At 41.7% G+C, this 27402-nt stretch overlaps 1 protein-coding gene across 1 annotated transcript in view; it reads left to right on the top strand.

The window, feature by feature from the left end:
* Positions 1–440: 440 nt before the first annotated feature.
* Positions 441–27402, top strand: part of LHPP (phospholysine phosphohistidine inorganic pyrophosphate phosphatase) — a 171133-nt gene continuing 144171 nt past the window's right edge. The window contains exons 1-2 of the mRNA XM_034777139.1: positions 441–638; positions 24673–24860. Of these exons, the coding sequence (XP_034633030.1) occupies positions 472–638; positions 24673–24860 (355 nt within the window). The 5' untranslated portion in view covers positions 441–471. The remainder of the gene's footprint in view (positions 639–24672; positions 24861–27402) is intronic.

Genomic DNA, 27402 nt, shown 5'->3' with positions numbered 1-27402 from the left:
TCCACCCCCCCTCAGCCCCTCCCCCGTGTATGCTGGGTGCCACACCCCGGTCCCCCTCCCAATATATGCTGGGTGCCACACCCCGTTTCCCCTCCCCGCCATGTATGCTGGGTGCAACACACCGTTTCTCCTCACCCTCACTCCCCCAATATATGATGGGTACCACACTCCATTCCATCCCCCACCCTGTATGCTGGGTGCCACACCCCGTTTTCACCCCCATGTATGCTGAGTCACACCCCGTTCCACTCCTCTCAGCCCCTCCCCAATGTATGCTGGGTGCCACACCCCGTTTCCCCTCCCCCAATGTATGCTGGGTGCCATACCCCGTTCCATCATCTCACCCTCCCGCTCCCCCCACCCCCCACACTTTGCCTTCTCCTGCTGAAATTACCACCAATGAAAAACTACATTTCCCAGCGGCCCTTGCGGAAGGAAGCGCTCTGGGCTCGGCGGAGTTAAGTTGACCTTATGCACCAGCTGCAAGCCGCAGGCCGGGCTGTGCGCGCTATGGCTGAGTGGGCAAAGCAGCTTGCAGGCATTAAGGGAGTGATGCTCGATATCAGTGGGGTCTTGTATGACAGTGGAGGAGAAGGAGGCGGAGTGCCTATCCCCGGATCTAGAGAAGCTGTGGAAAAGTAAGTGCCGCCGGCAGCAGAGCTAGTGCGTTACAGCCCCGGCGGCTGTGCCCTCTCCTCCCCCTGCCCCGCCTCCTCGGCACGCTGCGAGGGGCGCCGCCCCCTCCCTCCTTGCAGCTGTGCGGGGCCGCCCACTTCTCGGCGGGTTCAGCCAGGGGCCACGGCGTCCTGCCGGGCTCCCTTCTCTCTCCGCTTCCAGCCGCTCCCAGGAAAAGGGTCCAAACTCCCGCGGGTTTGGAGCATGGGATCCCAGCTCTGTGTGCAGGGGAAGGGAAGCAGAGCCATTGGCTGCAGGCCTGGGGGAGAGAGCCCAGCAGGCCACGCCTGGGTGCCATACGCCGTGCCCCATTGCCTGCCACCTCTCCTGGGTGCTGTACACCATGGCACACTTCAACCCCCCCAATGTATGCTGGGTGCCACACCCCTTTTCCCCTCCCCCCAATGTATGCTGGGTGACACACCCCTTTTCCCCTCCCCCCAATGTATGCTGGGTGACACACACAATTCCCCCTCAGCCCCCTGCAATGCGTGCTAGGTGCCGCCTCCCATTCCAACTCCCCCTCACACCTCTGCCATATACTCTGGGTGCCATACACCATTCCCCATAGCCTGATGTGTATCCTGGGTACCACACATCATTCTACATTGCCCCCTGGATGACATACACCATTTCACCCTGCCCTCCCACCCCACCCCAAATGTACCCTGGGTGCCAATCACCATTCCACAATTTCACCTCTCCTCCCCCTGACTCCCGGGCCATGTATCCTGAGTACCAAACAGCATTCCACATTTCACTTCTCCCTCATATCATGTATACTGGGTGTGACACACTCTTCCACATTTCACCTACCCCTGCTGCCATGTATACTGGGTGCCACATGCTATTTTACATTGTTTCTAGGGTGACCAGACAGCAAGTGTGAAAAATCTGGACAGGGGGTGGGGGGTAATAGGAGCCTATATAAGAAAAAGACCCAAAAATCAGGACTGTCCCTATAAAATCGGGACATCTGGTCACCCTAATTGTTTCCCACTATGTACTTCCCCCTGGTATGCTGGTTGTTATACACCATTCCTACATACTCTCCCTTCCATCTGCTGTGCATCTTCAGTGCTACACAGTGCTCCGTGTATGCTCTCCACCTCCTGCCATTCACCCTTGTATTGCCTCCTCCTTAGGTCAATCCCCATCTCTTATAAAAGGTGCTAAAAGCACATTCATGTCATTGAAGGAGCTGGGGAAGACAGAACCATAGTTTATATTACAGTGGTTCTCAAACTTTTGTACTGGTGACCCCTTTCACATAGCAAGCCTGTGGGTGTGACCCCCTCCTTATAAATTAAAAACACTTGTTTATATATTTAACACCATTATAAATGCTGGAGGCAAAGTGGGGTTTGGGTGTAGGCTGACAGCTCGTGACCCCCCATGTAATAACCTCACGACCTCCTGAGGGGCCCCAACCCCCAGTTTGAGAACCATTGGTTTATAAGGTCTTATCTGAAAGTCATTCTTGTGCCCTCCATCTTCAAAACAATAAATTGAGTGGTGCTAAATCTCTTTCTGGTGGAATTACTAAGTGAATCCTGTCACATTTGGGACCTGTAATTTCAGGTATCCTGATCTTCCAGAAGTGATGCTTAGATCTCCAAGCCATCCCCACCCAATAAAATTGGTCTTTGGCCTCTGTTAAGTTTTATCCTGTTTGACATATGAGTTTTTCTCAGACTCTAATCCAAAACTCTTTCAAGTGAAAGGGAGTCCTTCCATTGATTTCACTGGGCTTTGGATTGGGCTTTTTTTAGTTTTGTAAACCCTGACTCTGTGGCTACATGGTTTGTCTGCAGAGGAGCAGCCCTCCCCTGACTCTTAGGCTGTATTATCGATATACCGAAAGTGTGGGTATGTTTTTAAAGCAAAACTTTAGCATTCTTTTTCTAAAAGAAATAATTCAAACAGCTTTTCAGGAGGTGCCAGTGTACCTATAGCAACTAGGGCATTGTGCTTTGGTTTTCAGAGGCGCTGAGCATTGGCAGTTTACAACAGTGGCTCTCAACCTTTCCAGACTGCTGTACCCTTTTCAGGAGTCTGATCTGTCTTGTGTACCCCCAAGTTTCACCTCACTTAAAACCTTTTTGCTTACAAAATCAGACATAAAAATACAAAAGTGTCACAGCACACTACTACTGAATTTTTTTTGTTACCATATAATTATAAAATAATTGGATATAATAATCAATAATCAATTAGAATGTAAGTATTGTACTTACACTTCAGTGTATAATATACAGAGCAGTATAAACATGTCATTATATGAAATTTTAGTTTGTACTGACTTTGCTAGTGCTTTTTATGTAGCCTGCTGTAAAACTAGGCAAATATCTAGATGTTGATGTACCCCCTGGAAGATGTCTGCATACCTCCTGGGGTACACCTATCTCTGGTTGAAAACCACTGGCCTACTGGATTGAGCACTGGACTAGGATTTAGGAGACCTGAGTTCTAGTCCCAGTTCTGCCACTAGAGGGCTAGGTGACCTTGGCCAAGTCACTTCATCTTGTAGTGCCCCAATTTCCTCATCAGTAAAATGGGGATAATTTTGCTTACCTCCTTTGTGAAGTGCTTTGAAATCGGATGTAAAGTGCTACCAAAGAGCTAGATATTATTTATAATTACTGTTCTGTCATCAGGATATATAGTGTCCAGCCATAGACCCTTTTGCTTAATTATGCTACATGTTCCATGGTATTTAAAGGGTTACATTTTCTTATTTGGCTCAACTTAGTGGAATTATATCCAAAAATAAAGTAGGATCAGGGTAAAAAAATAGATTTTCCAGACCTCAAATTTGTAGTCTTAAAAGTAGAGTAAGATAGGAAAACAAACATGAAACTTTTGGTTTACCTTTACATTTTTTTTAAATGTTTATTCAACCATGAGAGAGTCCATTGAGTTAAGGTCTGCTTTCCTAGGGCTCCTACCAAAAAAAAAAAAAAAAAAGGTAACCCAACCCCAGAGAAATATAGGCAGGCTAGATTCAGTTTCAACTGATTTTTACTTTAGTCACTATGTATATTAAATCTAAAATTGGAGGACAATATAGATGTGAACTCTAGTATGTTCAGTCATTAATCAGTTGAAAAAAATTGCCTGCATTGATAGGGTACTATCCCAAGTTGATGAATGTAGCAGTCAAATAGTTTATATTTTGCCCCCAAAAATTCAACCTGAGGCAGAAACCAAGCCTGGGAAATTTCAGCCCAAATGGTGAATAAGCAATTGAAAACAGGGTGTTATTAAGAATATCCCTTTCTATTATAATAGAATTCACAACCTCTGTTACTGTACTTTCCCTTAATACATACCTATTGTTTAATTAGTGTTTGGGTGCTAGTGCAGCGTAAGGCAAACCCAGTAGTGACATGCAAGGAGTTTCTTTTTAATTGAAGATGGCAGGCTGGGAGCCCAAAGATTAATGTTGCCCATTTATACATAGAACATGTACGTCTGAGCAGCATCAGCGCTAGTTTCCTCATGCTTCCCTGCCAGCGTGTCTCAACTCTGTCCTGAAAGATCTACTCAAGTGATGGTTCCATCTCCACTCCTAGGCAGTCATTGGCCTTGGTTGAGACAGCTGGCAATGGTGCAAATTATGAGGGTGGTTTCGTGATGTGGATATTGGTTCAGTAGAGATCGTCAGGTCATTTTACACCAGGTCACTGGAGGGTCATCAACAAAGCAGTGACAGGCACCATAACCCATGACTAGCCCCTGCAAGGAAATTTGCAGTTAAAGCTGTCACACTACACAATTGATTCAGCACCATGAGCGCTGGATAGGATGCAGTTTGAACCCCTCTGCACCTGTGGGTTCATCTGCATTAGTAGTAGGATTCACACCTTAGGGAAAGCAGGCCACTATATTGAATGAGCACATCTCCTGGGGGACTTGTACCTCCTTGGCCAGCACCAATTGCTTCCCGGGCCATACACTGCAGAAGAGCAGGGGTTAGTATGAGCAGCTTTTGCTAGCTGGGGGAAGAGGGCATATTTTAGTTCTGTTGGTTGAAGTCAATGAAGCCCTTCACCTTTAGGGGATTTCTAAATGTAAGTCACATGCATTACAACCACAGATACTGTAAAGTGAGTTCATGACAGGAGAAAATTTAACTTTCATCTGATTTGCTCACTTATGTTTGACCATGAGGACCTAATTCTTGTGCTGAATTATCAATTGAGATTGTAAAGGAGTGCAAATCACTGCCAAAGTTTCAATGGGCTTTGTATGTTTTTTTAAAAAAGTATCAAAACCTGTTCTTCATCCTAGGCCAGAAGGTTGCAAATGGAACCTTTCTGATACGCGTTCTATTTCTTTATGCTTTTGCAGAAAATCAAACTTTCTTAGAGTGTCAGCCACTGCTGTGCTAATTGGTCTGATATTCCTATCATTAGACTCAAACAACTATTATTAATATTTTGTAAGTGTTGACAATGTGCACAGTGACAGTAGCACTGGTATAAGACACACAACTAAAGTAATTTTCTTCTCTAAGGCTTATGCCCCCCCCAGGGCCCCTGCAAATACTTATGCACATGCTTTGTTTCAAGCATAGGAATAGTTCAGTTGAGGACAAGTAACTGGGGGAAGATATTGAGTGCAATCAGAGAGATTATTTTAAGCTCTGTATTTGGCACTGGTGCAACTGCTGCTGGAATACCATGGCCAGTTCTCGTGCCCACAGTTAAAGAAAGATGTTAAATTGGAGATGGTTCAGAAAAGAGCCACAAGAATGATTAAAGGATTAGAAAACATGCCTTATAGTGATAGACTCAAAAAGAGCAATCTATTTAGCTTAACAAAGTGAAGGTTAATGGATGACTTGATTACAGTCTGTAAGTATCTGTATGGGGAACAAATATTTAATAATGGACTCTTCAGTTTTAGAAGAGAAAGGTACAACACAATCCAGGGGCTGGAAGTTGAAGCCAGACAAATTCAGACTGGAAATAAGGTGTAAACTTTTAGGACTGAGAGTAATTAACCATTGGAAGAGCTTACCAAGGCTCATGGTGGATTTTTCCATCACTGACCATTTTTAAATCAGATTGGATATTTCTCTAAAAGATATGCTCTGGGAAATATTTTGGAGACATTCTATGGCCTGTGTTATACAGGAGGTCAGCCTAGATGATAGCAATGCTCCCTTCTGGCCTTGGAATCTGTAAAGCATGGGATATTGGCCACTGCTGGACTTGCTAGATAAGAACCTAGGCATTTCCAGACCTCTTATTGAGAAATTCTCATCTGTAGTTTCCTGAATAAAGACCATAGTGGGCTAGTATAACTGGATTAATAAGGAGTTTTAAAAATCAGACTGGTTCTATTTTCCTTGTTGCCTGTAATGTCTTTATATAAAGAAGAAGGATGGTTTGGTGGTTGGCGACACTATTGTGAGACTCAGGAGAGCGGAGTTCAATTCCTTGCTCTGCCACAGACTTCCTGTGTGACCACAGCTAAATCATTAATCATCTGGGCCTCATTTTTCCCCATTAGTGAAACAGGAATAATAGTCCTTCCTTTATCTATTTAGACTGCAAGCTGTTTGGGACAGGGACTATCTCTTACTATGTGTTTGTACATTGCCTAGCCCTGGGGCCCTGACCTGGGCTGGTGCTTCTAGGTGATACCACAATAAATGTAAACAATAACAATCATATAATTACTGCAGAAAAACAGGTCATTTCTTATAAAACTGGGAAATATTTGATAATATTTCCACCAAGATCCTCTCATTGGAGATTTGGTTTTGTTTCTTTTAGGTTTTTCAACTTAATTTTCTATGTAGGTTACATACTGTTATTAAACAGTTTTGTTCCTGCATTTACTGAAACCTCCTGTATGTAGGCAACATAAACTGTAATTTAACTTACAGTAATGTCAGAAATATGTTGGCTGAAATAGCAGTAAAACTCTGGCCTTGGGCACAATGCAAGATGTTAAGAGTTTTCTCTTGATATGCTAGAAATCCCTAAGCCCTTGTTCCTCATTAGAGATCACTACATTTCAGCAGTTAATTTGGTCTGTATGCTTATTTGACCTGGGGGAGGCTGTATAGAGTCTTCAAAGCGGGTTTTGAGATGCTAACTAACTATAGACCCCTGGATGCTCTCTTCAGATAGTCAAACTCATTTGGGTTGGATTTGAAGTGTTACAAAATTGGAAGACAATGTATGACGTTCACCCCATGGTGTAAGGACTGCAGAAGGCCCCTGGCACAGCAGAGCTGCTGCTGCACCTGGGGCTGGGTGCTCAGAGGAATCTGTGTCCCCGTGTTTGTATGTCAGCTTTGGCATCAGCTGGGGGGAAGTGGTATGACGTGTGGATCTGTGATTCCATGGCTCCAGTGATTCCATGGCTCCAGGGTCGGAAGTTCAAGGCTGAGGGGAAGCCCCACACCCTGCTCATGAACTGCAGAGTGGCTTCTGTATGGTTCCAAATACAAAGCCTGTTTGTCCAGATGTGTGTGGGGAACGGAGGGTGAATTTCACCCTGTATACGCTGGGTCATTCAGTCTCCTACCATGAGCATAATTTATAAAGCTTCTAGCTTTCTGTCTAAACTGGGCTATGGGCTCCACAATGCCTTTAACGCACAGCACAGCACAGCACTGCACTCACAATGGTCATAGGAGCTCCTCTCCATAGAGTTGTAGGGCTCATTGTGCCTCAAGCAAGCATGAGGCCTTTTTGAGCTCCCAATGTGTGGCTGCTGGCACTCAGGCCGCTTTGCTCTATGGTACAGTGCTTTGGGACATTGCTTTGCCCTCTTTGGAGAGCTAGTACAACTATGGTTGTTAACCTCACTCAGGAGGTATTCAAGGACTGAGGCTGTCCCTGGCCCCTGAGATTCTTGCACTTTTATGCCCATTCCCACTTGTGCACAGGGTCCAGTAAGCACCCACGGAACTGAAAGAATGAACTCACCAGAACGTACAGCTGCTGAATGCCTCTCCCCCACCCCAAATGAGCATTGCTATTTCTCACTGTCCTTCAGAGTAATACTTGGCATATATACATCTGCACAGCACCTATGAATCCTCACAATTGTAACATCATTATTATATTGATCTTAGTGCCTCTCTTGCTAGATCTTCATTGTTGATTTCATATAGCTCCTAGGCAGTTTTATACTAAGGAACAACACAAAAGCAACAGCCATAGTCATGGAAATCTGGTGCAGCAGGAATATGTGCCAAAAAGTGCCAAAGAAAAACATTGTTCATGGCATTCAATATAATTGCTTAAGAATGATCACTTTGCTCAGTAAAGTCCAGGAGCCTTATTTATCTACTTATGAGACAAGAAATTGTTCCAGCTCACATAATTTAAAACCCTTATTGACTCATTATCTCATTACCAACTGGTCATTAATATTGTGTTTGGATGATAGCATAGGTCAGTATGTAGTTTTATGCAAATGTGTTGACACTAAAAGCTGCTATTTTTTAAGAAATTGTTTTTTAATCAAGATTTCTAAAAAGTCATACATTCAGATGCAAATAAATAGAAACCCTGTAAATAATTCAGATACATACAATAATTGTTTGGTGTGATGTATGCCGAAATAAATCTCATAGTAAATATGTATTTTATTCTCTATATGATTCATAAATATATTTTTGATACATAGATACTGCTGAAAGGATGTCTGTGCTCTCATATAATGCAAGTGCTGACGTTCTCTTCAAATGCCTTGCTGTACCATCTTCCGCACACAGTCACAGCACTGAAATCTCATGTAACAGCATACAGTACACAAGGACAAAACACAAAAGCAACATTTTCCTTTGCAGTAGATCTGAGATAGAGGAAGCCATTTTTCCTTCCACTAAAGCTATATTCCTAGTTGTGAAGATGTGAATATTACAGCAAGGGTATCCATTTTTAACTCTAATGCATCTCTTTTACAGTTCGTGGTACTGGAATATTTTAGGATTACTCTGGAAGGAAATTGCCAAATCAGAGTCTGAAAATAAAAAACAAAGTAAATGCGTATTCTGCAGGATAGGCTAAGTTCTGCTCTCGGTTACTTTGCTGGATTACTCCACATTTACACTGGTGTAACTGTGAGCATTGATACCCCCTTCTGCCCAAAATACTTCAATTGACAAAAACAACAAAAAAACCAACCCACAAACAACCCTGAAACAAATCAATATTAAAAAAGTAATTAAATTAATAAAAACCTAAAAAATTTAAAACAAAACTTCAACCCTGAAAAAGGAGAAAGTGCCAGAAACTCCATGAAGACCATTATTATTGATTTTTCATGAAAGGCACTCAGATACGACGGTGATAGGTGGCAGTATAAAATCCTAAGATAGGTAGAACGATAGGAGAATTTGGCCTGTTATCTGTATTGCAGAAAAGCTTTTTATATAGAGACTTTTAAATCAAGTTGGATTGTGGTTGTTTATTTTGTTAGTCATTCATGCGAAGCGGCATACATTTGTTGTGTGGGAAAAAATCTGTATAGTAAGGCTCACTACAACATAGGAAATGTCTCCTTTATGTGTAATAGAAATAACTTGCGTAGACCAGAATATCACATTTGTAATGAATCCGAAAATACATCAGCGATTTAAATGACTCCATCAGAACTAACCTTAACAGCTCCTTTATTCTGTGCCATTATGGTCCTGATTGATTGACACAGCATGAAAATGAGGTTCACTTTTCATGTTGCAAACAGTAAGGAGTTGGTCTGTTCCAAGACAGAAGGTGGTTAAACATCTATAAAACATGCCCATCCTGAGATCTCTTGTTTGCATTTACAGCTGTATGCTCAGAGCATGCCTATTAGCATATACATATGAAAAGCACGTAGAGGTTAGACATTTACAACATCCTGTTGTTTGGTCAGTATAATGCATCTGTTAGCACAACTTTTAACAGGGCTCCTTAAAAGAGCAATGGAAATCTTAGGCATACGGAGGCTGTGGAGCAGCTGGACAGCCATGTTAAAATAAAATGCCTGCAGAGTCTTACAAGGCTAAGATTGTGGGAGAAACAAGCAGAATTGGAATCATAAAACAATTTGGCATGTGGGGGATGGGGGATAGTGAGTTAGTACATGGAGATCAGTTGCAAGTTTACAAAGAGCCATCTGAAAGTGCGTGTAGAACAAGAAATAGAAATTCACGGTTTTAGTCTTAAATCTCTTCACACAATCTGCTGCGGACATTCAGAGTTTTGAGCGCATGCTACATCTGAAATCCTTCCAATAGCCGGGGTTGGGTTTGTTGAGAAAGAGACTTTCAACCAAAGATGTCTAAGCATGTTACAAATATTAATTCATTAATTATTCCTTAGCTCTGCATTTTCACTTTTTGTCGGTTAAGCTCAAAGCTCTTTACAAAAGAAGGTACACATCAGTGTCTAAAAAGTGAGGTGCAGAGAGATGAAGTTACGTGCTCGTGGTCACCGAGTAGGTCAGTGACAGAGCCAGGAATAGAATCTGGGGAACAGAACCTCAGCTGGTGTAAATTTGTCATAGCTCCATTGAAATCAATAGAACTATGAACATTTGTCCCAGCTGAGGGTCTGCCCCCAGGTCTCTTAGGGCAATGGACTCAGGGAACTATCTACTGGACCATACTTTTATTAAGTTAATCAGTACTGTATTTGATTATTATTTTGAAGACCCTCCTTCCCTGAAATGTCATATACCCCAAGCAGGTGGATGTTTGCGTCCGTCGAAAGGAGAGAACACTCATGTCTCTCCATTGGAATTTAAATGCAATTGACATTTAGCATCATGAGTTATTTATTATCCAGTGGCATAATTGGCTAGTATGCAAACATCCACCAATGGGTAGATAATGAGGAAAAAAGATTACCACAATACTTGTCATTTATTTATATACAATATCACTTTATATTTCATAGCATTGAGCAAATATATTTCAACTAATTAATCCATACAACAGTCCACTGCTAAGTACTATTATGTTCCAGTTTACAGATGGGAACCTGAGTCATCGGTTTAAAACTAAAATTTTTTTTTTCTAACTTCCCGCCTGGAAAATTCAATCTGGAAGCTGAGAATCAAACTTCTCACATATCATCACCGATATTACAATTTCTATAGGCCTAATTAGGCCCTGAATTATCCTTGTGCATTGTCTCCAGTGGGGCTGCCAGAGTGTAACTGATTGGGACTCAGTAAACAATTCTGCTGGTGAAACAGAAGAAGGAATAGTCTTGCTCAGTCTTTCTTATTTGTGTTGGCTCTGCAGGGTTTATAGGAGTAAAAATCAGGAACAATTCATGTTTTAGTACAGAAGTCAGCAGATGGGACTCTGCATACATGCAGGGAGAGGATCTGCTTAGTTAGATTGGTGCCACTTTTTGTCAGTCACTTTTCAGAGTAGAGCCACAGCTTAAGCTGTATGGAGAATTATGCAGCTTGTGAATATGACAAAAATAAAGCTGATAAATACTGATTGAGTTATTTCTAGTGGTAGAGATAATGAGCCAGATTCATCCCTTGTATAACTCCATTGAAGTAAAGATAAACCAGGCTGAAATGTGCTTTTTTTCATCACAAATATCTACTGAATATTTGAAACTAACATAAAGGAACATTGGGGAGAGAAATAAGGACACAACTGTAAATTCAGATAAAATTCACTGGTTTAGGAGAGCATTCAGGACAAGGGGCAGAGTGGAAAAATGATAAATATTCTGTTTAAACTATAGAGACTATCCCACTCAAGTAGGGAAGGTTGGCATGCATGAAAAAGGATGTAGGTTCTTATGTTAGGCGTGACGTGGCTGATTCAAAGCCCATCACAGTCAGTGAGTGGGAGTTTTTCCATTGATTTCAATGACATTTGGATCAGGCCCCTAGTTTAGAGATGAACCTGACAGTGTTTAAATTAGATTTGATAAAGGAAAGGATTTTAGAGAGGGCCTTACATAAATGCTACAGCAATCTACAGTTACTAGTACAATAGACTCCATCTTACATTAATGAGCGTGCAGTATTTTGTGCTATTGCTATAGAGTACTGTGGTACATTTGAAGTGGGAGTGAAAGGAAAACGGGTAGCAGAATGGAATTTTTATTTGTGACACAGGCCAAATGAATCCCTGGGATAACTGTATTGAAATCAAAATAGTTATCCCAAGGATGAGCCCATCCCTATGTCTTTACTGTTAGTAATAAAATAGGTGATTACATCACTGCTCTTTTAATGGAGCACAGATGGCTGAATGATCCACTTTACCTGCCTATTTGAGAGCATAAAAAAGAATTCACTGAATAAAAAGAGGCAAAGTCTTCCTTTCCTTTCCTTTCCTTTCCTTTCCTTTCCTTTCTAGAAATACAGTTAATTGTTTACCAACAGATGTCCTTTGTATACAAAGTATAATAATGATTTGACAGTGGAAAAGATATATTAGGTTTCATTGGCTCTTATATATGATAATTAGTTGCTTCAAAGACAAATTGTTAACTATCTGTCAGTATGGAACAAAGGCCAGTGTAATATGATTATCTGATTATATTACCCATAAAAATGTTGCGATTAAATTAACACCGTACAATAGTTGCTGCAAATAAATGTATGACCAGAGCTGTTTGTACTAATTAATACTCGTTGAAACCCAAATGATTGGATGTTTCTTTGGGATAAGAACCCCAGAATTGAGACGCTTACTAACGGAGGCCTGGTCTATACCTAAAATTTATGCTGACCTAGCTACATCGCTCAGGGAGATGTGGTTAAGCTGACCTAAATCCCAAGAGATGTATTTAAGTTGCACTAAGTCCCGGAGTTGACATAACTTGGTCAGCAGAAGAATTCTTCCATCATCCTTCCTGCCACCTCTTGAGGGGGTGGATTTATTACAGTGATAGAAAAGCTCCTTCTGCCACAGTAGCAAGTATCTACTCTACAGGTGCTACAAGGCACTGCTTCAATGCTGCAGCTGTGCTGCTGTAGCACTTGGGTAGGTTCTTATAACAAATTATTTGGTGGCCTCAGAGTGCAGTCATACAACTCTGGCTAGTGGCTGCTCTCACACTTTTTCCTAAAATATTTAATTAGCTTTAGGAAAAACAAATAAATATGCACATATACACGTCCATTTATTTATTGCTAGCTAGTAAGTCTGTTGTGAAAAGTGATATTAACAAACATACAAGTATCACTTTTCACAGCAGACTTTCTCAGCCCTGGCAAACCTGGGGTCAAATTAAGCTCTGGGTGGGGGGCCAGAGGAGGCAGCAGGGGGCTGGAGCCTGATGCCCCATGGCCGGAGGACAGGGCCCAGGGATGGATCCTGAAGCTGCATGGCCGAAGCCTGGGGCCTGCCACAGTGCAGCTGCAGCCCGGTGCTGGAGACCAAAGCCCTTTGGCCAAAGCCTGCCACCCTACCACCTAAGGGCTTAAGTCCAAAGCCTGAGCCCCACTGACCCTGGAAAGGTGGGGAACTCACTGCTGCCTGCTCCTCCAGCGTTTGTGCCCCTAGTGTCTCCAGAGGGGGGAAGGGCCTAACCCCTGCTGGTGGTCCCAGCAACCAACACCAAGGTGATGCATCCAAGAGCAACAGGGAGGAGGAGCGGCTGCTGCTTTGACCCCCTGCTCCCAGTCATAGCCCAGGAGTCTGTGGTCGCAAGAAAAGCCCCCGGTGGCCACATTTGAGAAACGCTGCACTTCTTGTTACTGCAAGCTAGACTTTCCCATGAGATTTTGGTCCTTCCTGCTTCCAATCAGGTCATCAATGCCTTGAGAACTCCCTTCTAGAGTTTTTTTGACACTTTCAGTCCTAAATGACACATGGAAGTGCAGAGATATGTAGAAATGAAGGGTACTGTGATCTTTAGAACCTTAGATCTCAATAGCTAACAAAAGCCAAAGCAAAAAGTTCTAGTATTTATTTTTAAATTTTCTCCTGTATTTTTCCCATATACTTTGATACAAAATAGTAATGAAACAGAGAACATATAAATATGTTTACAAGCAAAGACACACATGTGTTTGAATAATATACAACATATTGCTGAGTCGTAATCTAAAGATCAGCAACCCCTCAGAGGTTAATATGTGGTAAACTCTGGGGCTACTAGTTTTATGCTTTGCATTAACATGATAGAAGAATCTGGAATAACTAGACAAATAGTTTGAATTGACATAATGGCCAAACAAATTTCTGACCATTTTTTTTTTGCTTCACATTTCATTTCTATATGATTTCATTAAGAGAATACATCTAAAATGAATAATTAATAATAGTCTTTTTTATGGCAAAATAATCAGGCAGTTCACTTTTGTTATCTAGTAAGTTGATGTGCTACAAAATTGTATCACTTACATAGATGGAACAGGATTTACAAGATCAGACCATTTGTTCAGCAAATCTGATATTCTGCCTGTGACTGGAGCCAATGCATCAGAGGAAAGCAACCCTCTTCTCCCCTCACCCTCAGCAAACTCCAGAGTTCACCTAGCAAATTGTACAAGGAGGGGGAAGGTTCCTTTCTGACCTCTGTGATAATCATATTATGTCCTGAAGCATTAGATTAGCTTCCATTTATGCATTATTGCAAATGGTGGGCCTGATCTTTCAGTCCTTCTCAGGCAACTGTCCCATTGGTATCAATAGCAGTTTTGTCTGACAAAGCTTCAAATGATTTGGGACCATTATTTTTTAATGGAAAGTTATACAACCTTTAAAAATCTAGATGTGGAATTGCTTGTATTCTGAGTATGTTTGTATCTTCTTACGTACCATTTTCTATCATGTATTATATCTTCTTTGGGCGTTTGCTGAGTCCATGTACTGTCTAATGATTTCAGTGACAAGCATGCTTTTATTTACCAGTACAAAGGGACTCTCTGTTTTTACAGTAACACCAGACAAAATCGTTACTTCAACAACTAGAGGAAGGCTAGATGTAAAACGAGCTGTCAGCTACTTTGCTTCAATTTTTGCCAAGTTTTAAAGTCTTGTACTCTTGTGATTACATACACACACCTATCCTCCCACCTTTTGCTTGGCAGTAGGTACTCTTATTCACAGATGTTTGGGATAGGAATTTTGCCCATTGTGATTTAAGGCAGCTGCAATGAGCTGGTATAGGCCCTGATCCAGTGGTCCCATTGAAATCGATTAGACTACTCACATGCTTGAATTTAAGCATATACTGAAGTGCTTGGCTGAATCAGGGCCTCAATTACATAGCACATCCTCTCGCTGTCGAACTGCAACTTGGGAAAGGCAAAGTCTTCCTCAAGGGTGTGACGGCCCGCAGTCTTTGGCAATTGGATTCTAAGGGCCAAATGCAAAGCTCACTGAAGTCAGTGAGTAGGGTGACCTGATGTCCTGATTTTATAGGGACAGTCATGATATTTGGGGCTTTTTTTTTTTTTTGTATGGGCTCCTATTACCCCCACCCTGTCCCGATTTTTCACACTTGCTATCTAGTCACCCTATCAGTGAGAGTCTCCGTTGACTTCAGTGGGTTTTGGATCAAGCCCTAAATACACTTCTGTTACTCGGCCACATGTTCATTCTTCATTTCTGGTTAGTGACTCTTTCCCAGGGCACCTGTATCTCATTATGCCTTGGCCAGATCTTCTGTCCACACAATATGCTCAAACCATCTCAGTCTTGCTGACCAAATCTTCTCTGTCTCTGATGCTACTTTTGCCTCTTCTTTGATCACCTTGTGCTTTCATTCACCCATGTCCTGTCACTGCTCTCAGGTACAGCTGCACTCATTAAAAATCACATTCCCTGATGGCCCAGGTTTCTGCTCCATATAGCAAGGCTGATCTTACACATTCTTGTGCATCACAGTCTTGGCCCAACTCATCCTTGTGCACCTAAGTCTGAATCTAGTCTCCCCACTCACTATCTCACTTGCCCAATTTGCTATCCTGCCACCTTTGGCTTCCCTTTACCTTTTTGAAGATGATAATTCAGAGGGAATCTGAGGAAGGATCATAAAGAGGATAAAAGAATAGGAGGGAATTGCCTCTGAACAGGAATGAAGGGAGATTAGTAGGTACATCTTAGAGGAAGGACATAAGAAAAAGAGGAAAATATTATTTAAGGTGGCTACGGGTGAACTAGGGTTGCCAACTTTGGTTGGATGAATTCCTGGAGATTTTAATCACATGACATTATCTTTAATTAATTTTTAATTCCTGGAGACTCCAGGACAATCTGGAAGGTTGGCAACCGTAGGGTGAACTAATAGGAGTAATGTTATAAAACTAGGGGATTGTTGAAACGCCATTAACAGAAGCTGTTCAAAAGCAGAATAGATAAAATGGTGGCAAGTTTAGGACAAATTTTCAGAACATAGGTCCCAAAATCCATATTTAGATATTTATATAAAAGTCTAAAGTTTAGATGTACATAGGAATTGCCAGACTGGATTAGATCCAAGGTCCAGCTAGTCCAGCATTCTGTCTCTGACAGAATACCAGTACCAGGTGTTTCAGAGACTGACATAAGAACTCTGCAGTAGGCAGATGTGAGATATTTCTGCACCCTTATAGATCTCGTCCTGCTCTCTGATAGTTAGAGATTGCTATAAGCCCTGAAGCATGAGGTTTAATATCCCTTCCCAAATTTTTGTTGTCATTAATTAATTATGGCAACACTGGATATTCTTGGTATCCATATAAATATCCAATCAGTGTTGTCAAGTTCTTGTCATAGAAAGTCATTGAGGCCAATGGTTCCATAGTTAATCATGTGTTCTGAGAAAGTGTTTCCTTTTATTGATTTTGAATTTCCCACCTTTTAATATCTGTCCCCTTGTTCTTTTGTTAAAGAGCCAGGGAGAAAATGGGTTTCCCATCCACCTTCTCTGCACCATTCATTATTTTATATACTTTTTTTTTATCATCTCTCCTTTCTAAGGTAAATAATCCCTGTCTTTTCCATTTCTTCACATGAGCATTTTCCATGCCTTTGATCATTGACTTTAATTGGAGCTGGAAATGTCCAGCATCTCTGAAAGTGAGGCTGCTTTTATTTAGATGCTTAAAAATGAATTTAAATGGGCAGATTTCAAAAGCCCAAATTACAGTTGGGCACCTTACTTCTGTTGAATGTTAATGGAATTTAAGCACCTAACTGTCATTTGAGCCTTTGAAAATCTCCCCCAAAGTGCCTGACTTTAGGCACCCAGCATTGACAATTTGGATCTCCATGTATACGATACAGTTCTGCACTCTCAGTGGGGATGGGCTAACGGGCACAGGCCCTAAGCCAAGTACCATGTTTCATTCTGCAAGTAGACAGTGTCCAGTGACAGTGCTGGAGAAGTGTGGCATGAGTTGCTTCCTTTTAACTCTGAACAAGAAACTTCATTAGAATGATAAAACAGCAGAGTCTCTAAATCTACTCTCTCTCTTTGCTTCACTGTAGAGCTTCTGCCTACCCTTGCACAGTCTGCTTCTGCCTGGCTTTCTGCTACGTATTTAAAGAAATAGTATTCAGATAGTGACAGGAAAGGCATCTTCCTTATTTGTAATCATCACTTCTGACTTTTTAAGGCTCATCTTCACTTAGTGACACTTTGTAACATTCTACAGAGAAGCTAGGCAAACGGAACATTCCTCTCTCATTTCTATATCATCTGCAGATGCTCACTCACGCCAGGGTTTTTGGTGCCCTAGGCAGGGGTCCTTCCGCGCTCCCGGTTGTTGTTGGCAATTCTGCGGCGGGGGGGTCCTTCCGCGCTCCCGGTCTTCGGCGCACTTCGGGGGCGGGTCCCGGAGTGAGTGAAGGACCCGCCGCAGTATTGCTGCCGAAGACCCGGAGCACGGACCTGGTCCCGCTTCTGCTTCTCATATTGCTGTCAATCCACTACTGGTTACTTAATTTCTACTTCTGAAACCAGTGCTCATCTCTTAATCTTTCTTATCTTTCAAGTGGAATTTGTTTCTGTGCTCAGGCAAATTGATTATTCTGCCTGTCCATAGCAGAACTTCATTAAAGTTGCACTCTGGCAAACCTCACTCCCATGCTGAAGATGGATTTTTAACTTTGCAATATATTCAGGGACCGGCAAATGAGATTCTACAGCTGTGCCAAGTGAGGTGCCAGCATGAGTGCTGTGATGCTGCTCACATACGAGTAGGGGAGCGCATCATCACCTAGTATTCAGTGATGTCCTAACTGGCTGCAGGTGCTGATGTGTCTAGTATCCGCACTCACCAGGCCTCAATCTTGGCTTTCTCCACCATTAGTGCAGTTTAACGAGGTTCTTATGTGTATTTGTTTGCTGCAATATCCTTATTATTTTCATTGCTTTTTCACATACTGGCTAAAACAACAAAATTCAGTGGGATTTCCTGTCACTTTGTGTAGACTAAAGCAGTTCTACCCTGTTAGTTCTGTTGTTCTAAAACTCTTTTTTCACTTTTTTTAAAACCAACTAAGTCTAACTAAGGAGACTACCTTTGACTAATATTATTCACATTCATTTTATTGGTTTATATGACCTTTTTATTTTGCTTTGCCTTGCCATCTGAGATGTATATCTTGAAGCCTATTCCCTGTGTACATATTAAATTTTTCCTTCTCATCTTGTAAATAAGCTTCCAATGAACTCAACAAAGTTATGGCAGGAATTAATTTGCCCTAGAATGTCTAAATTCCGCTCTCATCCTTTCTGTTTTGAGAGTGCTCTCTGTCGGTTGGTATGTAAATAGCTAGCTAACCAATAAGGTGCCAGCAGATGACACTCAAGAATATGTAATGTAGTCCCTGGGTTTTGTGGAACCGATAAACTTCTTGTAGTCACTGCAAATGGCTTATTTCTGGACCTCTTAGCACTTAAAGCTGCCATTCTTCTGATCAGAGACAACACATTCATATACTTGCAATCTTCTGTAAGCCTAGAAGCAGGAGATTCATTGCTCTTTTGCATACATTTCATCACACATGATGCTGTGTGTCAATACTGTGTTGCTTTATATACGATGACATAATGTGATATAACATTAGTGCTATGAAAGTGGTCCAAAATGCTAAAAACAGTCTGGCAACTAGTTTTAAATGTTTTCCAAAGTTTTCAGCCATTCTTAAAGTGGGAATTGTACTTGATTGGACAGGAGATCTGAGCCCGTCCAGAGGAAAATAACCCAGGTGTTACCTATCCAGAGTGGTAGAGCTGATACAGCATATTCATGATGATAAAGTGCAGCGTGTATTGAATAAATTTATTTCATTGCTTGGTCACTAGTTGTGTAATATTCATTTTTCCTCTTGTCTCTGAGACAGTCATTAGATCATTGTCCCTTGACTGCCACTTTTTATGTCAAACACTGACCATACAAGGGTTAAACACTCCAAAACACATAGGTGCTTTGCAAGCTATTTTTTTTTTAATATAATGAGTGGCCAGTTCTGCAAATCTTGTGTAATCAGTATCTATCCAAGTCCTGTTGAACTTGTTCTCAGGCAAACACCCCACACAAGATTGTTACCTTATGTGTGACTGAATTTTCTGGTTGGGTTCTCCTGTCATCCAATTCATCAACATAGGCTGCTGCCAAATGAGGTAAATGTGGTTTTCAGGTGCTATGTTTGAAATAGCATGAGTTGTGACAGAGACCAGTGGAGGACGGGATGTCCAAAGTTTTGCCTCATGACATGTCTGTAACTTGTGAACATGTATCTTTTCTTTATCCTGCCTTTTGCAGAAGAGTGTGAACTTAAAAAGGAATGACAGCTTTGACTCCAGATCCCTCAGCCTTCTTTCCTGACGGTGTCACAACCTTTATGTGGTCTAAAAGTACATTTTTTTTGTGTTTTATATGCCCAAAGTCTAACCAAGAAAAGGTTGGCAAGGGCAGTTGGTTAAATCTGCACAAGGTCAGTCAGGATGTCTAATAATTGTCCTAACACTTTACCTGTTATGGAACAATAATGAGAGTTTTTTCATTATTTTCGGGTGAGTGAACCTGGCAGATGCTGACAGCCAGCAGATGTGTAAAGTTCGAGGTGATTTGTAAGGGACCAGCTCATCTGACGCACAGTAATTGCATTGTGGGACATTGTCACTCAGAGTCTTGTCCTGTTCTGTCAGAATGAGGTAAAGGTCAGTTCAAAGAACTGGTGTAGTATAAGAGACAGCTCTCAACTGAAATTAAAAAACTGATTTTCATTCATCCTATACACACACATTCAAAATACAAGCCAAGTCAGGAGTGTGCCCCGATCTATGATTTAGGGATTAGTTCGGTGAGACTGTGATGCATTTTTGTAGTTTTAAGCAGGTTAAAAAATTCTTCCTACTGTAATTGTTAAAGGAAAGTCATCCAGCCTCCACCTGTTGGCCTTTAGTTCTTTACTAACCTATCCATTTTTAGTTTCTTGACATGGAGATTTCTTTTGTGATCTGATTCTTTATTTCACAATGTTGATTACATTAAAGTCAACTCTTCCTCCTGTCTATTGCCTTAAGTATAAACAATATTTGCAAAATTAAGTATGCAGCCTGGAGATGTGCAAACTCTATTTCATTTCCAGATTTCTTTGAAAGGGCCTTGAGAAATGTTTTTGCATCAGAAATAGGTTATACAGGTTTGCTGTCTTTGAGCTTCCAAGAGGTAAGAACCCAGTTTTTCCCTGTTAAAATTTCACTTTGAACTCACAAGCAAAGTTTGAGTTCCAGGGGTTCTTACACAGAGTTAATCGGAAGCAGAAGAGGGACTAGAGGCCATATTGGAAAATGTAATGTGATTTGACTTCTGTGACAAGGGAACCACTCACAAGTAAAAAGCAGGTTTACAATGTTCATAGATACTTGGCAAGTGCAAAAATCTTCACAAAGCTGCTCGGACAGTTCTTGGGTACAAAATGATTGTTAATGATCCACTGCTTGGTTGTGTACACAGCTTGAACTCAGATCTTGGTTGATTTATAATAATTGTAGAGTTTGAATCAAATAGGATTTCTCATTTCTCTTTGCTAATGCAGGGGCAATGCTTCAAATATAGTAAGTATTGACTTGCTTTGCATGGCATCTTGTGTTCAATAAATGCAATTGTTCAATCCCTGTTTTGTAACACTTCCAGGGGTGAAATCCTGACCCCATTGAAGTGAATAGGAGTTTTGACTTCAGGGGACCAGGATTTCACCCTATGTGTGGAATGACTGTAGAGTCAAGTCCTTTGACAATTACAAAGTTCATAGCTGTGTAAGGGTAACAGGTAGTGGCACAATAGTCTGTCAAAGAACAATCACTTGTAGGCTCAATACACATGCACGAAGAGGAACATTGAAATATCCCTCCTAATATGTTTGAAAATACACACCTACCATGACTGAACAACTGCTTAGTGCTAGGAGTTTGATCCAGGCCAGAGTGCTCAGTACTAGGGCAGGTCAAACATTTTCCATCAAAACTGTTCTTCAAGGTTTTCTACAACATAAATTATTTTGTAAAATGTGTCTGCTGTCAGTGGAAAATTTCAGCTTCTCATTGAAAAACCAAATATACCTTTACCCCGATATAATGCTGTCCTCGGGAGCCAAAAAATCCTACCACGGAGCGCTGCTTTACCGCGTTATATCTGAATTGGTGTTATATCGGGGTAGAGGTGTACCCCCAAACGGCAAAGTTTTTGATTTTCAGCTGAAATCTGAAAAATATTGTCTGAAAACCAAAACGTTTCTATTTAGTTTTGATATAAGTCTGGCCAGGAAGCTCAGCCTGTAGAAGAGAATGTGTAGACATGAAGCACCCAAATTACAATTCTCATGAGGTGCCCTGGCAGCATTTCCAAATCCAAATATTCAGTGTTTGATTTTTCGCCAAACATTTTTGGAGAACTATTTTTTTTTATTTTTCATAGACATTTTCCACAGGTTAAAAAAAACATTTTTCTGACCAACTCTACTCAATACTTTGCAGAGCTGAGCCCATATTAAGTAGTTACTTACTTCTGTTGACATAAACACTACGAGTCATTGGTCCGACCTCAGTTGTTATTTACCATGAAAGACAATGAATATTGATGGTTATCAAAATATGAGGTTGATATTAGCATTGTTAAATACTTCTGAATGTCTCCAGTATGGTCATGAGTTTCAGAAGTGTAAGTGTTTTTCCTTCTAACATTCTAAAGAGGAGAAGAGTTAGAAAATCCAGAAAAAAAAAAACTATTATTCACTTCCAGTGAGCTGAATAATAATTTTTGCTGCATACATCATAACCTATCAAGTTGCAGTCATTTGCAATAAAATTTGATTGTTTAAAATTGTTCTAGAACTCATTTTATTGACCTTTGAGGAAATAAACAGTAGATTTTTATTCATCACATGGTTGTTTCAGCCAGTCATGAGCCATGATTTTTTCCAAGGATGTGACATTACAGTTTACATTTAAATTAAATTGTTTTAACTGTAAAACACTCCCTAAAGTTTTGCTGTGTATATATAAAATATATTGTTTTGTTTTTTAACTGCACCTGAAATCATGTTTAGAATAACAGATGTGAAATACTGTCATCTAACTGTCACACCAATTGTTCATTGTTCTGAGAAGGTCACATCATAATTCATTAACAATAATTATTCCCTGGGTACACCCTGCACTTCTTCACTCAATTGCTTCATTAACTTGTGAGTTAATCTCACATTCACTGCTCTAATCAATGAAGATATATTTATAATGTACAAGTGAATGCTATTAGTTACAATATATTAACTGCCTAATTTAAAATAGAAAAGCTATCTTTGTGAAGGGCAATTAACCACTAAGTGTAATTGATAATTCACATACCTATGATTAGGAAAGACAAATAATAAGAAAGAAATGAATCACCTGTGTTATTGAAGAAGACATTGCCAGACAGTGTAAATGTGTAGAAGGGGCGCCCTACATTAGGATCAGATTTCTAAGAATTCTTTCTGCTGGAAGATTCTTCACCAAATATATTATCAAACTAGTTTTGCTGTTTACACCATGCTACTATGAACTTCGTTGGGGAAAGAATCTGCACATATTGTCATCTTGAGAGGAGAAGCAGAGCAGAATGATCTTTCCTTACAGAAAACTATTGTTTCTTCTTACAATATGTTAATAAGAATTTATAAAATTAGTTCCAAACTATCAAACACTGGCGCTTAAGGTTAGGCATCTAAATCCATATTAACTTCAGTCCTTTTGGCCAAGATTTTTTAAAGCAACTAGTGATGTGGTGTGGCTCCATTTCTGGGTGTCTTACAAGGGCCTGATTTTCAGAAAGTCCTCAGTGCTTGTCCTCTGAGAATAGGCCTTTTTGTGGCATCTCAGGTTGGGCAACGAAAACTTGAGGTACCCATAATCACTAAATTGCTTTTGGAAAATCTTGGCCTTTATGTCATGGCACAGGATAGAGTCATGAAATAATTGTCAATATGACTGTAATTAAGCATAATAACAATAACTAGCTCTGATACTGCACCTTTCATCTGTAGATCTCCGATTGCTATACAAACAAAGGTACCATCATCCCTGTTTTACGTAGGGGGAAACCTTGCATAAGATCCCATAGCAGTGAGCCAGGAATAGAACTTTTGTTTCTTGCCTCCCAGTTCAGCAGTCTAACCACTGTTAGTTCAGCACTACCTCCCCTTTCTCTAAGGAGCCAGACGTGCTTTACAAACATTGATTAAACCAGTCAATATTTCTGTGAGATAGTCAATCATTATCATTTATCACCCTTTCATGGATGGGTATATTGAAGCACATGGAGGTTAAGACCAACATTTTCAAGTTTGAGTGCCTAAAATAAATCCATATAAAGGTACGTAACAAACAGAGCCCTGTTTTTCAGAGTTGCTCAGCACCCAGACTCCCAGTGAAGTCAACAAACAACAGCACAGATGTTTTGTTTCAGGACGAGATTAAATTGTGGCTGCTACAGCACTCATGCACATGTTGATATGAGCACCGCTTTTGCAATGTGAGGAATGAGTCTGGCTGTACCTTGTGACTATACAAGTGCAAAATATTATTGTTTTATTATATAACAGGGTAACTCCCCTGCACTGTAATTCAATAGCCATATAATAGGGTTGATCATTGGAACAGAAGTTCAGTAAGTGGGAAGGTGCAAATCTGAGTTAAAATGCTACTACATGATGATATCATGCTAACCTTTATCATTATGGCTATATAATGCCCTCAGTTAATGAGTGCAACTCTCTGGACTAAAGGCTGAAAGATACAGAGCTAGATTTATCTCTTCTGCCACACAGAGGGAAAGTGCATTTGAAAGGGTGATTCACCCCCTGGGGAATGGCCAGCATTGCTTGCAGTTCTATTTTATGGCTGTGGCTCTGCTGGTGTAGGTTGCCTATGAGCTGAGCTGAGCTGAATCAATATGATTCTAGTGTGCCTTGGCCAGACACTTTCTGTTTTGTGCTGACCACTTTCTGGACTGGGTCAGTAGGCTCCAGGCCTCATGTGCTGCTTGGACTCCCCGGTGGGTGGGCGGGCTGCCCATCATAAGGGGTCCACAGCCTCGAGGTAGCTCAGTGGAAGCTGAAAGTAGACCACAGGTTTAAATGCTAGTTACTACCCTAGATTTACAGGTGCAACAGGAAAGTCACGTCCTGTGATCCACAGTTATGCCTGGCCCTAGGACGGTATCTTTAAAACGTTTGCAAACTGTCACTAAGTGCAGTAAGTGAGGGGGCTGGGTGTTCATAAAGAGGGGGGCTACTCCACTCTGGCACCTGGTCTTTTCATGTGTGTTATAATTCTGAGTTAGATTCTGAGCTCCTTGTGGCAGGGCCTTGTCTTCTGATGTGCTTGTAAAGTGCTGTTACTTTTGTTGCACTATGTTAAAAAGTAAATAATAATACTCCTAGATCTTTACACCTGTGTTTAAAATGTATTCCTCCCTTTCCTTCACACCCTGGTTATACATGGGTTTTGAAAGTGGTCCCACTTTCTATCCCTACACTTTACCTGTCTGATTAGCATCTCCACTCATTTTACACCACAGGATCAAAGCGTCTGGCCTGAAGTTGCGGTTCTGCACCAATGAAACCCAGGCCACTCGAGGCAAGTTTGTGGCGAAGCTCCAGCGCTTGGGGTTCAACATTTTGGTGAATGAAGTCACTGCCCCGGCACCGGCAGCCTGTCGCATTCTGAAGGAGCGAAACCTGAGGCCACACCTCCTCGTACATGATGGTGGGACAACACTTCAGTAGACTTTGAGACTAATACAGATTAGCAGCTCAGCATGCAGTGGATTGACAGCCAGTTTGGGTCAGGAGAGATGTCACTTTTACTGAGAAAATTGTGAGGATAAGAACATCTGGTTGATGTTTTCCTGTCAGGAAAAGCTCTTTAATTCCACTTTCTCCAGTAATGTAGCTGTAGCAAATGTCAGTGATGGGGCCAGATTCAGTTCTCATTTACCCTGATGCCACCCAGTAGATCTGTAAGCAGGTGGAATGACTTAGTCTCATCAGAAAAGCACAGCCCTCAAGGCCTTTTCTTTAAGCAACAATGTTTATAACAAGCAATAAAACAGAGAGAACACAGGCAAATAAAGTGAAGAAAAACCTCACCATTCTGGGTTTGCAGTCTCAGCTTCCCAGTGGTATTCTCCCCCTTCTGTCTCCCAAGCAGAGAGGGAGGCTGAGCTGCATGAATCCCTTATTCATCAGGGATCGGACACTGTGGTGTCTTGCACCCTGTCACAGGTCCATTGAAATGATACATAGATCTGCTGGAAGATGGTGAAATTGCATACCGAATGAATCTCTGCAATTCCAATGTGCTGGGGACCTTCTGGGGCTGAAAAAGCTGAATTTTACCCTTATAGTGTATTAGGGGCAAAATTCTTCGCTTGCATAGATACGTCTCCCATTGAATTCAATGGAAGTTGCACCTGTGTGCCTGGTCTACCCAGAATTTGCGTACAGGTGCCCACAGGTAAGAAGGCACTGTGTGCTGATTTACTCTCCCTCTGGAGTAGCTATGCAGGCAGTGGAGTGGGGAATGATGGAGCCTTGGCTCTGACTCCCCAAAATGCCACCAGTGCCGCTGACCATACATAGTGGGGTTTCACAATTTGCTCCTGATGTAGGCCAACAGAAGTTTACTACACTGTGCCTCCTGGAGCTACTCCTGGGGTGGGGCAATATATGCACCACCTTACTCAGGGATGCCAGAAGGCACAGTGTAGCCCTGATTTTGCCAAACGGCTGCATAAGCAGGTCCTACGTCCCTACTTGGCTGTCCCTGGTGAGCGCACGTTGTGTTACTCTGGAGCAAAACTGGGATTTCATAAAACAGAGAGATCAGTTTATCAGGACTGCAAAAGTTAGCTCTTTCCAGGGAGGATGGGGAATAAAATCCCAGGGCCTTTGAAAATTAAAATACAAGAGCTTATGGTCTTGGCCTACTCTTTTTTCATTATTTTTTTGTTAGAAAAAACAGGAAGGAAGGAATGATGTATGATTTATTAAAATAATATGCTCAGTTTCTGTGGGTGTCAATATCAATAAGATGACCGTGTTTAAGAGACAGCAGATTCTTGTGTGTGTGAAAATCAAAATGGCATCTGATAGGATGTTTTATTAATAGAGACCGGCCAGAAGCTGGAATCGATGGAGGGTCTTCTGGAGGGAAATGGAAGGAGCGGAATTTCACTCCTCACCTCCCAAGCAGCAGGAAAGCAGCATAACTGAGGAAACCTCCTTTATCAAAACACCTATCTCTAGAGTCCCTGTCCTGTGCATTCTCTCCTACAGGTAACTGTAGGAGAGAATGCAGGCAGAAGCCCAGCAGCAGAGTGGGGGCTATCCTGTTTATTGTGCTCAGTGTAGCATGTATGATTACCTGCCCTGTGGGTGGGTGGCATATGTGTGTATTCGGTGCCAGGAGCTCCTGGCCCTCAGAGACGGTGTATGGGCTTTGGAGGCCAGGGTGGCAGAACTGGAGGAGCTAAGGGAGGCAGAGAGGCATGTTGATGAGACTTTCCAGGACACTGTAGATATGTCCCACCTCCAGTCAGACAGCCTCCGTGCTGTTAAGGAGGATGAAAGGCTCAGGGAAGCAGCGCAGTCAACGGGAGCAGAGGGGGAACCTTCCCGTAGTTGGGACCCTCCTTCCAGATGATGTTGGGGTATCCTCTCGCACTGAGGTTACCTCTCCAGGGGAGGGAACTCTAGTCATTAGGAAAAGGCAGGTGTTAGTAATGGGAGATTCGATCATTAGAAACATAGATAGCTGGGTTTGCGATGACCGGGAGAACCAGATGGTGTCTTGCCTGCCTGGTGTGAAGGTTGCGGATTTCTCGAGGCATCTAGATAGACTTATGTGTAGTGCTAGGGAGGAGCCGGTGGCTGTGGTACATGTAGGTACCAGTGACATAGGGAAGAGTAGGAGAGATGTCCTGGAGGCCAAATTTAGGCTGCTAGGAAAGAGACCCAAAGAGTTCCATAGAATCTCTATGGATAGTAATTCCATGCTCTAATAAGAATATAACAGTAGGGATCTATTATCAACCACCTGACCAGGACTGTGATAGTGACAATGAAATGCTAAGGTAGATTAGAGAGGCTATCAAAATAAAGAACTCAATAATAGTGGGGGATTTCAGTTATCCCCATATCAACTGGGTACATGTCACCTCAGGACGAAATGCAGAGACAAAATTTCTCGATACTTTAAATGACTGGGGAGCAGCTGGTACAGGAACCCACAAGGGGAGAAGCAATTC

Source organism: Trachemys scripta, chromosome 7 (genome assembly GCF_013100865.1).
Source record: "Trachemys scripta elegans isolate TJP31775 chromosome 7, CAS_Tse_1.0, whole genome shotgun sequence".
NCBI lineage: Eukaryota > Metazoa > Chordata > Testudines > Emydidae > Trachemys > Trachemys scripta.
Note: the sequence above shows the minus strand (reverse complement) of the source record. Positions and strands in the feature narration are given on the sequence as shown.